The 15,409-nt window shown below is 38.8% G+C and overlaps 1 protein-coding gene across 4 annotated transcripts; it reads right to left on the bottom strand.

The window, feature by feature from the left end:
* Nucleotides 1–2,233: 2,233 nt before the first annotated feature.
* Nucleotides 2,234–14,310, bottom strand: NR2F2 (nuclear receptor subfamily 2 group F member 2). 4 transcript variants are annotated; one of them, XM_088452686.1, is made up of 3 exons: nucleotides 14,048–14,310; nucleotides 7,447–7,974; nucleotides 2,234–5,002 (listed from the first exon to the last, which is right to left on the bottom strand). In XM_088452686.1, exons 1-3 carry the CDS (start codon nucleotides 14,088–14,090, stop codon nucleotides 4,728–4,730), a joined length of 846 nt encoding a protein of 281 aa, XP_088308812.1. In that variant the 5' UTR covers nucleotides 14,091–14,310; the 3' UTR covers nucleotides 2,234–4,727. The 4 variants fall into 4 exon arrangements, with proteins under 4 accessions (XP_088308812.1, XP_088308809.1, XP_088308810.1 ...); XM_088452683.1 differs by lacking the exon at nucleotides 14,048–14,310 and adding an exon at nucleotides 9,581–10,640 and having other exon boundaries at nucleotides 7,447–7,995; XM_088452684.1 differs by lacking the exon at nucleotides 14,048–14,310 and adding an exon at nucleotides 9,581–10,640.
* Nucleotides 14,311–15,409: the final 1,099 nt, after the last annotated feature.

The following is a 15,409-nucleotide window of genomic DNA, read 5'->3' as shown; positions in this document are numbered from 1 at the left end:
TTGAAATAACAGCAATCTCCACAAGGGTTGAAGGAAAGGGAGAGAGCGAGAGAGAGAAAAAGAGAGAGAGAGAGAGAGAGAGAGAGAGAGAGAGATCTGCGCTCTGTTTTTGTAATTAACGAAGTAAAACCCAAGAAAGCAGATGTGTTTGCTTAGCTAATCATTGGCATGTTTCTTCCGAGACCCCTCTCTCTCTAGGACATTCCTTTGATTTTAGATTTATTTATTTTTTTGTTGTTTTTTTTTAAATGATTGTACAGTAAGTTATCAAACAATAAAGGCATCTTTATTATTTTTTTTCACTTGCAGCTACTAGTGTTACGTGCTGTGGTATTACACGTTATCAACGAAAGATAATTTTTCAAGATAACTCACTTTTTTACGATGCAAGTGCAATAATGTAATTGTCATATTTTTTTAAATTGGACTGTAAAAAAAAACACAACTCGGATGGTTATCAGTGTGTTATCAAGGACTTGATAAGATTTATAACTTTTCCAACAGGTGAGTAATATGTGTTTTGCATAATGTATTGAGGAGATGTTCTCTTGCTGTCTGACACACTCCTATTGACAAACTGTGATCTCTCATCCTTGTTTACCCTCTGTGCTGTGACACTTCGTGCCGAACTAGTGTCTTCACTCACCCTTATTTCTGTCCTTAGGACAACTACTAACACACTATTGTCTCTAAACCACTTCATAATTAGATTGTAGTTACATTTTACTTTCTAATTAGTGCTACGGGGAAGCTCTGAAAGTGGAGTAGTGGAATGGATTGCTGTGGGTGTATGGGGCGCTTGGAAATAATAGTGTACAGGCCTCTAAGAAGACTATATATATTTGCAATTGCTCATTAATAACTGGAGCAACTAATGGGTTAAACGCCTGCTGTAAACTGTTTACACAATAAAGTAAACATGCATAGGATGTATGTACATCCTACTTATGAATCCAAAGTTCATTGACTATATCATGGGGAACTTTTGGCAGTGTTGTGTAACTGTGTGTGTGCTGTATATCACAACCACACATTAAATCACAATAGAATTAGAGGCTCCCTTGGTGGGTCTGTGATAAGGGATCCTTTGTTTAGAAATGAAACTTCTTGTCTAAAACGTTGCAATTTGTTGCATTGATCTTTCCCTAGCCCTAGCACAGTGCTGGAGGATGAGCAACTAACTACACAGTGTTGTCTTTTTCCTGACTGCCTGCTGCTCATAGATGAAGGTCCCTCTGGTTGTCTTATTTCAATGTGTTTTGTATTACTAGACTCTGCCTATGCCTTGTACAGCAGGCTTGCACTGCACTGAGAGACGCCATGTTGGCTCAGCTAATAGGACACCAAGGCACAAGCAAGCTTATAGGCATACTTTCACACGCTTGGATACTCAGTAAAAACACCCCCTAAAAATTCCGCTTAAAGTAAACACAAGCCCTAAGCCCGGATAGCACAGAGGAGGCTTCCCTATATGTGATCACTAAGGAAAGGGATCATCTGCAAATTGCAGAATTCACATTGGGGACACAATACACACACTCTCTCTTTCTCTCTTTTTCACCAGATCACACACAGTTTATTTTGGAATACTGTGGATGAGTCCTAATGCCCTGGGCACCCCCCCCCCCACACACACACACACCACCACCACCCTCTTCCCCTCCTTCCCTTACATGTTTCAGATGTGCTATAAGATGCTGTTGATCAGAGATCTCAACTGTGGGTATTATTGTGTGAGATCGTGTTTGGCTAACACACCAGCATTGGGAAGACATAAAGCAGTCTGCAAGCAGCCAGCAGAAAATACACTTATAGTGTTGCCATCTTAACATCCCGGGTTAACCCATGCACGCTCCTGCATTTCGAGGACACCAAGCAACCGGCTAGTAGGAGCCAACAAAGGGTTAAGATCTCATAGAACTTGCTCTTAAATCACATCCCCCTCTTTTGTCATTTGCAAATGCTTGCTGGATCTATTGTTGGATCTCAGCACGAAAAGGAAAACTTTAGTTACTTTAAACGTAATAAACGTAAAACACAACGCGAGTCCTCAAACAAATCCTCCTTTCAGGAAGCACACATGCATTCACAGGTTTATTCTTTTTATAACCATCATCGTGATCCACATGGAGTTTAATCTGTGACTGCTGCAAAACCTCCCATCAGATAAGTGTTACACTCTCCACACATTAATAAGGACAGGGACTGGATCTTTTTTTGATTTTTGAAATTCATAAATTATAATTTAATACCAATGACAATTTACAACACATGTTTTACAATAAGCTAACACAAAACGAGATCCTGTGAATTGTTTTTTCTTCTTTTAATACAAAACTTCATACACTCACAAATGACTTGCAATAGAGAAATCTAAACGTAGAGGTCAGCAATACTCTGCAAATGTACCAGTGTTCAGCGCCGTCTCATCTCCATATTATGTGTGTATGTATACATATCCTGTATAGTGTGGGTGTGTGTTTGTGTATTACATGTTATAATAATTCCCAGTCAAACTGCATATCACGGTCCAGACGTTCATTTACAATAAATTAAATTTACCTTTGAATATAATTAAAACATGGCAAATTTTGGTGCAAAATATAACCCCACAGTAATCTGTGACTGAGAAAAAGTAATTACGCTCTAATTCATGCTCTCATACAGTAGGCATCCTAGACATGGTTGCTTACAAAGATACCTGTATTTCTATCTAGCCTACTCAAGTGACTGCTGTTAGTTTGTATTTTAAAAGGTCTGCTCAATAAAAAAAAAGGCTTAATGTCCCTACTACACACTAGCAGACCAGAAAGGGTTATATTTTAATAATACATTTGAAAATTAAACTTAGTGGGAACATAACAGACCTTCAGTCCTCTAAGATAAGTCACCCAAATTATGAACCTCTCAACAACAATGGTGAATGGCCATCACAATATCTTCTTGAACCACAAAAAAAAAAAAAAATCAGAAAACTCAATAAAAAACAACTGACCTGTATATACAAATCTGCCACTGGCTTGCCTCAAATATCATGTGCGTGTATACCAGATATTTGCAAAATAGTTATTTTTCATGTTCATAAAATAGATGCAGATTTTTTTAATACGTTTAACAATATACTTCGCTAAAATAGCTCTGCAGGCACTTAAAAGTACGGGCCTTTTCTTGGAAATCCATTTTTAATTAAATAGGGGATTAGGTTACTAAGAATGGGTTGCAATAATGTACAGTACCTCTTAAACCATAGATAAACCATTGGTTTAAGCGTTTCCTGCCGAATTAGACATGCAAATACACTGTTACACGTTTGGACAAACATAACGGGGGCAAGTAGGGAAGGCAAATTAACCCCTTCTGCAGACCCACAGACTCGCATCATCGTCTTCGAAGGTCTGGGGTCTGGGGCTCAATAAGTTAAGGTCTCTATTAAAAAAAACATGTGATGTAGATCGTTCTTTGTTTTGAAAGACACTTGTCACAGTCAAAGATTTTTTTCAGATATCAAATAATATTTTAATTTCTGAGTACTTCCAATTTTCTTGAAATATAACACACAAAGACTCGACCAAACAGTTCAGTAATTATAACTTTTACAGTATACAGAAAAAAGTTGCACTTAAAAAAAGCAAACAAAATAAAAAAACCTTCAGTTTTAACACAAAACTGTAAGCTCTAGTTACCGAATCAATCACATTATGTATAAGTGCCAACAGTGTTATTTGTCATGCTGATTTGAATTGTATTTTGACTTAAAAAAAATGGAAATATCAACAATTATAATACAAAGGGATTTGCAAATATACAAACAGTAATAGGAGCTTCAGAACAGTTTGAGAATACTGCATGGAACGCATTTGCCCAAAAAAATGTACTTAACTAAACCGCTGTATCTTAGACACAGCAGCCCCTCAGCTTCACCCCCACAGCTTTTCTTATTTGTGGAAAATAAAATAATTATAATAATAATTATAATAATAATATAAAAAAAATCTGTCTTGTGTAGTGAAAAAACATATGTGGTTCAAATGGGTAAATAATTACAGATCTCGAGTTCAATAATTAATTTAGGCTCATCACTTATAAGTGCCCTTCCAACTTAACTCCATTTATTCATTTTTAAGTTCCATTTTTTGTCCTATGATATTACTTGTGGAATCTGTTTTAATTCTTACAGAACATATAAATTTTAAGGATACATTTTTTTTAAAGTCAAGAATATATATATATATATATATTTATAAAAAAAAAATATTATAGAACCACAGAATTAACTGGTTTGGAACCAGGAAAATACAAAATAAAAGGAAAAGAAACAGCTAATAGATACATAGACACAGGACAATTTATAATTTGGAAAAAAAAGAACTTACTTTCTCTCTCTCTCTCTCTGCTAATTTTCTCATCTCCATAAATGCACTTTTTTTAAGCGATATTTTAAAAGGTTACAAAAAATGACTAAAATTTCCTGTTTTTTTGTTTGTTTGTTTTTACTTTCTTTAAAAAAAAGTGATACGTAGCAAGTTGTTCTGAACGAGACAGGTTTAAATGCATTCTGTAAGAGTGTTCATAGATAAGTCTTTTTTTTTTGTTTTAATTCACAGTCCAATAAATTCTTCCCACTTCTTTAAGTAAACTTGTAACAGCCTTAGCAGAAGGAGTTTTAAGCAAACATACCCCAGAGTCTTTTGTTTTGCCCTCCATTTTCCCCTTCAATACTTTGTTTTTTATTGTATGGACATATAGGGCCAATTGAAACTGCTTCCAGAGAGTAACATATCTCTAATGAGCGTTTCTATAGGGGTTTTACCTACCAAACGGACGAAAAACAATTGCTCTATGACAGAAGAGGACACAGTGCGGAGGGAGGGTAGACGAAGTAAAAGTTTGCCAAATCTTGTCGGCTGGTTGGGGTACTGGCTTCTAACATATTCTTCCAATGCACATTGTGACTTCTCCTGCAAACTTTCCACATGAGCCACATCAGACAGACCACAGGCATCTGGGGGGGAAAGAAAAGTGTGATAAACAATGTAATTATATGATTAGGCGTTGCTGTTGTGGAAGGCCTGTCACCAAATTGTGGACAAACTCCCCCCTCCCCCTTCTCTTATTCATTGCAATCAACTCATAAAAGTTACACCAACACAAGCACGCCAGGGCTGATATATATATATATATATATATATATATATATATATATTGCTAGGAAGGCTGGAGAGTCAATCAGTAGAGGCCTCTAATGGTTTCTCAGCTCTTTAGCACAAATAATTTGATGTCCAGTCATCAGCAATGGCGTTCAGTACTCTTAATATATTCTCCCCTTTTAGGACTATACGTTTTTTCTTTAGTCTGTGAAAATGTCTTAAGTGGCTCTTTTAAAGATCATCTTGTCAGTATGGGTTGTTCAGAGTCATCCAAGCAAACTCTGCCCACCCCCCTTTTCCCTCTCCCTCTCTCTCTCTCTCTGGAGCTGGTCTTACAGAAGGCTCCTGCACACAGGGAGACCACAGAAAGTCTTGCACAATTTACTATGGTCCTAAAATACAATACGTAGGGTTTAAATCACAAACGCCTCAGTGGAGAGACCAGGTTGTGACCTAACCTGCCATTGGCTTCTTGGAAAAAAAAATGAGTAGCACATGCATATTTTTATCCATGCCATTAAAAAGGCATGCAAATTATTTGAAACATGTGGAGGGAAAATAAGGCACAACTGTGTAACGTGGTTGTGTTGGTGTGCATTGAGCCCTCTCCATCACCAGATAAGCTTGCAGAGAATTGACATGCATTGCAGGCCTCTCTGGTGCTACAATGAATAACAAACAAGTGGTTTGGCCAAAGCAATGCGTTTTAAGTAAAAGTAGTGCAGGTGATTGTCTGATACAGAACAGCATTAGCTTGTACATTCCCCTTACAGCATGTACCCAAACAAGGTTTGCACATACCAGTGTGTCTATCATCATAAGCGCACTAAAGTATGACCATAGACACTGACCATAGAGTGCAGTTATTTGAAGGACTTCATTATACTTTCCTAACAATACTTTTGCTATAATCCCCAACCCTGAAATATTTAGAAGAGGGGAGTTGGCATCCTAGCTATATAATTGCAGTGCAGACTAATAAAGTCATCATGCACTTATTATGCATTAAATCACAGTTTATTAAACAATATAATAAATTAGAATAGTGGTCATATTAAACAAAAAAAGTTCTTGTTTACTCTTCTATACTCATCACTCATCTTGAGAAATGTGGGATATACATTTTACAACATTATACATTTTATTTTAAACCAGATAAAAAAATACAACACAACTAGTAATGTAGCCTTGAGCAATGTATCTTATTTGATCAACATATAAGAATGCATGTATGCCTTACTGCTGTGCATGTGAATATATATATATATATATATATATATATATATATATATATGTATATATATATATATATACACACATTAAATTAATAGTGATTTCACATAAGTGACATTAAGGGCATGGAGTCGCCTGGAATGTGCTGTTTATAATATTATAATGTGTTACTTATCGTTTGTCCAGTGAATAAATATGAGATATATCACTCGCACAGAATGTCCTACAATGTATCCTAAATTGATTTTTATAATTGTTGGTTTATAGGTACTACGGTACAAAACAGCGGTGTACAGCTAATAATAGTAGTAGATTAGGGTGTAAGGAATATTATAATTATCATTATTACTAGCTTTATTATTATTATTAGTAGTAGTTGTAGTATCACATTTACGGTAACATTATTCTGTCTTCCCTCCCCCATTCTCTCACTGCATGCTGTGGGTTAACTGTGTGGCTGCCTCGCATTTCTACTCTAAAAAGTTGTATTCTGTCTAAAGTTACAGCAGTTCAGCAGTGAAATCCAAACTGCCTGTCTTAACTCGTCCGATTCACAAATACATTTGGAATCCGAATGATTTGAGCCCATGGAGTTAAACAAACAACATATCTGCCTTCAGCTGCAGTCATGCTGGAAGCAAGACTCCAGAGGAGAGGCAGCCTGGCAAGGCCAGCAACCACACAGCAAGGCGAAGCTATTCTTTCCCTTTGACGAACGATCACACTGCTTTATTTTATTCTTAATTTTTAAATATTAGCTGAAATTTCATTTACTGTGATTTGTGATCTCAAACTCAAATTAAATGATTTTAAAATGCATTTTCAGGGAACGATTCTAACATACCCGTGTGTGGCTGTGACAGGGCCTGAACATTTTATATATATGATTTATAATGCATTCCTAGCACAAACAGTGTGTGGTAGGGTCCCTGTGCCATATAGCACGGTGGCATAATTTAGCACATTGACTCAGCATCTAAAATAATAAGATGACACTTTCTATATAAATAGTTCATGACATTGTATAAAAATATACATATGACCAAAAATAGAATATTTCTCTTACCTGAAGTGAATAGCACTATAGCTTTTAAACAACTATATTCTGCCGAGTCCACGTGTAATGCCTTCAGTTTCTCTACTTGCTCTTGAAAGATTCTTATGTGGTCCATAAAGGCCACCACTCTGTCCGCGGACATGGGGGAAGCGTGGAGCCCAGCAGCGGCCAGGAGAGGGGCTACGTGGAGGGGCATTGAGCACTGGGCAGCATTAAGCACAAACAACTCACTCCAGGTCAGCCTGAGCAGTGCCACCTGGTCTGTGATCTGCAGGTCTGGGAAGAAGGGGATATTCCGTGCCCACTCCACAGCACTGAAGAGCATCCTGGCTGCCAGTTCACAAATGTTCTCGATGCCCATAATGTTGTTGGGTTGCATGCACTGGCTGCCAAATCTAGAGGTCGGGTAGGGCTCTGCCCTCAGCAGAAGGGAAATATATCCGGATAGGTAGGAATGGCAGTTGAGAGGGTCCCCATTTGTCAAGGCGAACTGGCCATGAGTAGGCTGTGTGGGTGGCATTCTGCCCCTCTGTACGGCTGCAGTAAATAGAGAAGAAACTACAGCAATTAATATCTGCTTTGGTCTGGGTTACTTATTGTCATGCAAGTTTTGTATTCCCTGTCACAGCTAAAACACACTTAAATAAAATAATAATAAATATAATACAAGAATTATAAATCAATATTTTACTATATTTTCTTTCTGTGCTGTATTGTGTTCTTTTTTTTTAATGATGAAATTACAACAACACATCATCTAAAGAACCCACTTCTACAATTGCTTTAAAAATCGCTCCTCTGCTTGCTTAATAAAAAAAAATCTGCTGACTTTCCAAACACGAAGGCATTCAATTTATTCTTCCATATGTGCTCATAATGTCCTTATGTTTCTCTCTCCCATCTACACATATAATATTGCGGTTTGATTTTAATTATGTTTTTTTTTTCAAACAATAGCTCAGGTCCTGCATAGGCCTCTCACGCTTTGTAAAGTGACTGTGAAAATATAATTTTAATAATAATAATAATAATAATAATAATAATGAACAAAAAAACATCAATAACAAAGAAAGATTCTCATTTTAAGAGCTCTAGAAAACTGCTTGCAGCTTGCAGGCCTCTGTATCCTTTCCCCCACATTTGCGTTGCAGGAAGCCACAGAACCTTGGGGGATAATGTTTAAACTTTTAGGGGAGATGGAAGGTTATGGGAAGTATTGTGTGGAGTTCGGTAGATCGTGTGAGATGTACGTGGGATTCTAAGCAGGACATGATTAGTCAGACCAGCTGGAGCACAAAGAAAGAGGCAGACTGTAACCCCTAGCCTACATTAGACAGCCTGCTGGGGCTGCTCTGCACACTGTCAGCACGCTGGCCTCCTCTCATTTTATATCACAAAAGCTTTTGACTTTCACGAGAGCACACACACAACATACACACAAACAACACACACACACACAAACACACACGTTTCATTTCATATCACAAAAGCTTTTGACTTTCACGAGAGCACACACACAGACACACACACAACACACACACAAACAACAACAACAACAACAACAACACACACACACACACACACATACATATATATTTCATGGAGAGGAGAGAGAGGGAGAGCATGTGTGTATGTTGCAGGAGACTCAGCTCCAAACTGTCTTCTGATCTTAATCAGTTTTAACTCCTGTGCAGAATGACATTCTAGGTCACCGGGGCAAGACAGATTATTCCATGGAGAGAGGGCAATTGTTGTTGCTGTTGTGGTCATAGATGAATAATAATAATAATAATAATAATAATAATAATAATAATAATAAATAAATAAATACGCTGCTATATTAACCTATTCTGGGCCATGCATTAAAAAAGCATTAGATTACTAAATATAAATGTGAAATTCCCCCCATTTAGCATTAAGATACAGAAAAACGTCTGGCTACATAAGAGAACTAGCTAACATGAATGATCGTGGCCACTGGATTGCAATGCAGAAAGACAGAGAGGCAAGCAGCAAACTCCCAGCCCTGGCCATGCACGGGAAAGTTACACAATTGCCTGAACCCTGAATGCTGGAGAGAGGGGAGAGGAGGGGGGTATACAGAACAATAGGCAAGACTGGAAAACAAATGAAATCCCAATACCTTCCCGTCTCATGCCAACTTTGAGGCATTTTTTGAGGCGACAGTACTGGCACTGATTGCGGTGGTGCTGGTCTATAGGGCAGTTCCTGTTGGCACGACAAGTGTAACTCAGGTTTCTCCTTACACTCCTCTTGAAGAAGCTCTTGCAGCCCTCGCAGGTGAACTGGCCGTAGTGCTTGCCGCTGGACTTGTCCCCACACACCACGCACTCAATGTGCTGTTGCTGCTGCTTGTCCCCTTGGCTCTGGCTGGACTGGGTGGACGGGTTGGACTGGGCAGGGGTAGAAGAGGGCACTCCTTGCCCCGGGGTCTGCGGGGTGTGCGGGGCCCCGGCTGGCCCTTGTACTGGGGGTGGCTGTGAAGGTTGAGTTCCTGGCACATCGTCCTGAGGGTCTCGCCACGCACCCACTACCATTGCCATATCTAATGGGAGACCGTTTCCACTCTGCTTCTCCCTCTTCTTATGGTGCTGGTGGGATCAACCAAGCAGCTTTAATATATGAAAAAGGGGGGGTCTCAGGGAATAACACACACGAAAAAAAAAAAAAAGAAGATGAACAAGCAGCAAACAGTCAGAGGAGTAGCAGAGTGTGTTTGGGGGTCTTGTGCAGGAGCAGGCTTGGGGGGGTCTCTCTGTGGCTGAGGTGCAGGATGAGTGCTGGGGGCCAGGTCCTGGGAAGATCACAGTCAGCCATTCAGGAAAGCCATGGAGAACAGGCGAAGGGTTAAGGATTACAGGGGGGAGACCTGCTCTTCTGCTTCTCCTCCAGCGCCGGCAGCCAGTAGGGGAGTCTCTCTCTCCAGCAGGGCTTGCTCAGGTCCCTGCTTCCTCTGAGCATGAAGCACTCTTCAGCCCCAGCAGCAAACAACAACAACAATAATAATAATAATAATGATAGTAATAAAAAAGAGGAACAGTTCACAGGCTGCTGGACATCCTTCATGCAGAATAAGCCCTGGAATAAAAGGCAGGAGCCTGGAATCAAAGTGATCAAATATGCTAAAGAGGGGGGGTAGGAAGTGACTGCGATTTGTAGGAAAGGGCTGGCAGAGTGGTGTCTCTCCGATCAGCTCACTGAGCTCTCTATATAGTGAACTTTGACACCACTGCTGCAACTTAGCACACGTTACCATGGAGACGCCGCTCCTTATAAGGCGAGAGATTGTGTTTAACTGGTCAGGGCTCCCAGCCCTCCCCTTGCACCCTATTGGTCCGACCGGCCTAGTGGTACAGAGCGCCTGTCACTCGGCACTGCCCGGTCCTAGAGAGAGTCATTTAGTGCCTGCCCTGCTCTCAGCACTGCTCTTTCAGTTCAGACACAATAAGGTTGTAGAGGGTGAAAGGAGAAAAAAAAATGTGTTTAAAAAAAAAAAAAAAAAAACCCTATTGCAAAAGGGCAATAAAAAAAGTAGAATCGATTAAACAAAATCCTGGAATATTTTTTTTTTCTTTTACCCTGGTCAGTGTCCCAACATAATAATACCTGACTTAAAATAAATAAATAAATAAATAAATAACAATTGACTTTATAAATATCTGTATGTTTGGTAGTAGATGGTTAAGTGTAACAGTATTCATTATGCTTTATTGTGAATATAGGACATGATGGTCTGTGCTCTTCCATAATAACCTAATGGATAAAGTTAAAAAAAAGAGCTGGAAGTGACTATTATATTAATTATATCCAACTCTTGGTTAAAGGATGGGAATATTAATATGCGTCACATATGATCTGTACACATGGTTAAATCAAAATAAGCATGCATATACATGGTATATACTTGAACACATCTTTCCACACAGGCAGCAGTCTGCTATAATGATGTATGCAGGGAGATAGAATTGAGGACCAGACACTGCTTTTACAGGGGAGGTGAGAGTGGTTCAAATGGACAATACTCCTGTGTTGAAGAATGAGGGTCGGTACTGTTTGATCACTTGACCATCAGAATCTCAATAGCTGGGGCTATTATTTACTTCAGGGGAAGCATTCCGTGTCAGCTAAGGGCTGCAGATGCTTGTTGGTTTAAGCCTAATTGCACAGACAAGGCAAAGTGTCATTATTATCTGGGTACATCTATTATTTTACTGCTAGCCAATGTTATATTCCCTTGTCCATGTCAGCAGCCAAGAATGACACTACGGAAATAAAGTATTCTCTTGCTCGCCTGTTAATGTTACGGTATCTGTATCTTGCACACACTTGTGAGATTATAATTTTCTATATTCTCATATTCACAAAAAGCTAAAAGAATGTGAATATAGTATTACAGAAAAAAACTACACACACATAAAGACACACAGACATATATACATTTGTATCATTGCAGAATACCCACGTTCTCTACCTCAATGTACGCATAGGCACACTCATTTCTAAATATGGGTCTATTTTAAATACTCCTAAATATCTTACTGGAATTGTGTGAACCCGCAACATCTTTACAGAGTACTGGCGATACAATGCACGCATATACGTGTGTGTATATATATATATATATATATATATATATATATATATATATATATATACAGAATGACCAATGTATGGTTTTAGAAAAGATACAAACGCACACACAGAGGAACCATCACCACTGCATATCCTCCATATGTGGAGCCTGCAGTCACTTGCTGTAAGGGTAACAGATGATATAGGGACCCAAATGCTGGAATTTTTTTCCCTTCTGCATCTGCACTAGAAATATGTATTCTGGAGCTTCCCTTGAAATAACCCCCTCACCCCAATCACCATCAGCATTATAATAGAGGTATCGTAAATACTTACATGGCATATACTAGGTATTGCCTCATTGGGGAGCTTTTGGTATATATATATATATATATATATATATATTTATATATATATATATATATATATTTATATATATAATGGAATCAGTTAAATAATGTGTACTCCGATGATAGAGGATGTACGCTTTGTCGTACTGCTCTTACATCTCAAGTCCACTCAAAATAGTAAATTCACATATAGCCAATAAGTCTAGTTCATGGCTTATTATTGGCCTCACCGAACACATTTAAAGGTCAATGTTTTAGGGTGAGTTCATTCCTGGTCAATGCACTATACAGTGGTAAACGACTACTATTTTATATTAAAGCTAGTCAGTACTTTGTTAGGCCACACGATGAATGCCATCATTGTGTCAGATGTATCCTACCATTGTCCACTTTGTGTGTGGATAGCAGGCAAGAAACCTCACACTCTTATGTCACATTACCCTTCACAGCGATGTTTTCATACTCAGTACAGTGAGTATTATGTTTAATAATGTACATGATCATCCTTGAATGTCAAGTGCATAAAATTATATTTGAAAATAAAATAAAAATATGATATTTAACATTAGAAGGTAATTTGACGATAAATGATGTGTTGTCCTTTGCAGGCTCATCTGCATACAAGACTAGTAAGAAGTCATTGCATGTATATTCTTAGACATTGTACAGAAGTGTAGTGGTGTGTGTCTGTTCCACAACCATCACACTGAAGTCCTGTGAATGGGGAGAGTGAGTCCCATTGTGCTGCTCTGAACTACCAAGTCAATGCAATTTTTAACCAATGGCTTGTGGTACTTTCAAAATCACCAGGGGCTGTCAGAGTTGGGTCCTCTAAAAAAAAAATTTACAGTGCTAAATTAGAGCATATGCTGCGAGGTGAAAAAATGGTTAAGATTGGAACAAGTACAGTATCTGTCTGCCCCCTAGTGTAAGGCTTTCATCTGCCTAAAACTGAACATACACTGGAAAAATATGGGATCTTAAAGGGAACTGACTTTTGATTTACCTATGTGCGTAAGAAAGAAACTTAGGTGCATATTAATCTGATGATCTCCTAAATTAATGGGCTTGGACATACCTGGAGTGTTGGCCAAAGTTTGTAAATTTTGCATCCCCTAAGCCAGTGGTGAGTGGATACAGGGGGCTGATGCAGTGTGTTGTTCCATTGATGGACCTGAACAGACCATTCCTAATCAGCCTGCACTGAGGAGCTCTAGCCCTGGCTGCAGATCATTTCCAGCAGCCTTTCCAAGAGGACAGATCGGTGAGTACTCTGCCTTTTCCTTCCTCTCTGCAGCTGCCGTGCACTATCATTCACCCTGCTCCTAAGCAGAGGACACTTCTCTAGATATACCCGATCAACACAATCCCTCATCCGGGCTAAATCTCTTTATTCCCTCCCCTAACCATAGCTCTGGACTGGCCATAGTTGCTGTTCTACTGGCGTCTGTGACAAATGACTGCTATCTGGAAAGGATAGTAACGCTAGGAATTGGACACAATCGTGTATTACAAAGGTATAATTCACATACAGACTTCAGACTCTCAGCACAGGGCTAAACAAGCACAGTCAGCAGATGGATCAGGTTAAGAGATAGTTAAAGAGATAGAGCATCCCAAGCTTAGCAGAAGAGGAGAAAGACGTATTATAAATAAAATAGACCTACCAAACACGTATTTTCCTTGCTCTGCGTCCCAAATGGCTTGCATCTTCTTCTTATAACTGCAAATTCCCTTTTTAGTGTGGCAGGTGAAATGAGTCCCTTTATGCACGTTATAGGAGATTTCCTTGGGAAGAGAATACAATGTCTCCCGTATTGTGTTTATTTTAGGCGATTGAACAAACTGATTGGAAAGTAGGCTAAAGCCTAGAGGTTGCAGAGAGAAAGGTGAATGGGATATCCTCTGCTTGAAGGGAAGCACTGTTTGGCTTGCAGGCTTTGCAAAAAAAAAAAACAACTTGACACTATAACTTTAAATATAGTGAGTTTGAGAGAGCCAGCACACAGCTCGTCAGGAATGTGAGCCTCGCCTTTAAGAAAATCCCCATACCCAAGGTATAGCAGCCCACAGTGATCTCTTCTCTCATCTCATTCCTTAGAAGGAATAAAGAGCATTGCTACACCTTCCACTTTGGGGCAGGGATAGATTAGACTTAAAACATGCGCCCAATTGGGGGGATAAAAAAAAACATCTTTAACTTAAGGATTTTGTCCCCTTTTAGACAGATGTTTGTAAGAAACCTTACACCTCTAAATATTTTATTGCAAACTTAACAGTTATACAGCTATTGGCAAACACAGTTATTTAGTAATGACTTCCAGCATAGTTTTAGAACTTTACTTCTGATTAGCAGAAGCACTTTGCCTGTGCCAATGCTCCCCCACTACACAACATCATTAAAACAGTCCCCACTTAGCTCTAATCTTTGATAACTGCTCTGCCATCTGATATAATGAATTTAAAGGACAGTATATTTTAGCTTGGCATGTCTAATATTCATTATATACTCACCAAACTAATGAATGGAACATTAACATATTACAGATGCAATAAATAGTTAGTCACTGGCAGCCTAGCACAGTTTAAACTAATGGATTTTTTTTTGTTCCAAGACTGGTGCTGAAAGGCGGACCTTTTATTTTAAGAAATGTGTTCTGCTAAGATGTATGTCAATTTTTGACGAATGAAACAATCGCTCTCTCATTGTCACTTGTCCTTGGCTTTAATAGAAATTAAGTTAAACACAGCACTGAATGCTAATTACATATTTACTGGCTAATGGAAATCACAAATGATTTTGCCACCTTAAATAATGCTGAAACTATGAAGACACTGTAATTATAGACTTTAAGGCACAACAAGAAATAACTGACTATGAGAAGCTAAGATCCCTTAAACTAGGCAACTAGGCATTAATACCATAAAAAACACATTATTGCCAAGAATCAGTTGCTGCCAGTATAATGAACCCATGTAGGGGACTGCCCCAGGGAGATAATAGGGCTATTGTGCCACCTACAGCTTGG

Source organism: Taudactylus pleione, unplaced genomic scaffold (assembly GCF_031769625.1).
Source record: "Taudactylus pleione unplaced genomic scaffold, aTauple2 ptg000556l, whole genome shotgun sequence".
Classification (NCBI taxonomy): domain Eukaryota; kingdom Metazoa; phylum Chordata; class Amphibia; order Anura; family Myobatrachidae; genus Taudactylus; species Taudactylus pleione.
This window is presented reverse-complemented; position numbering and strand designations above follow the sequence as displayed.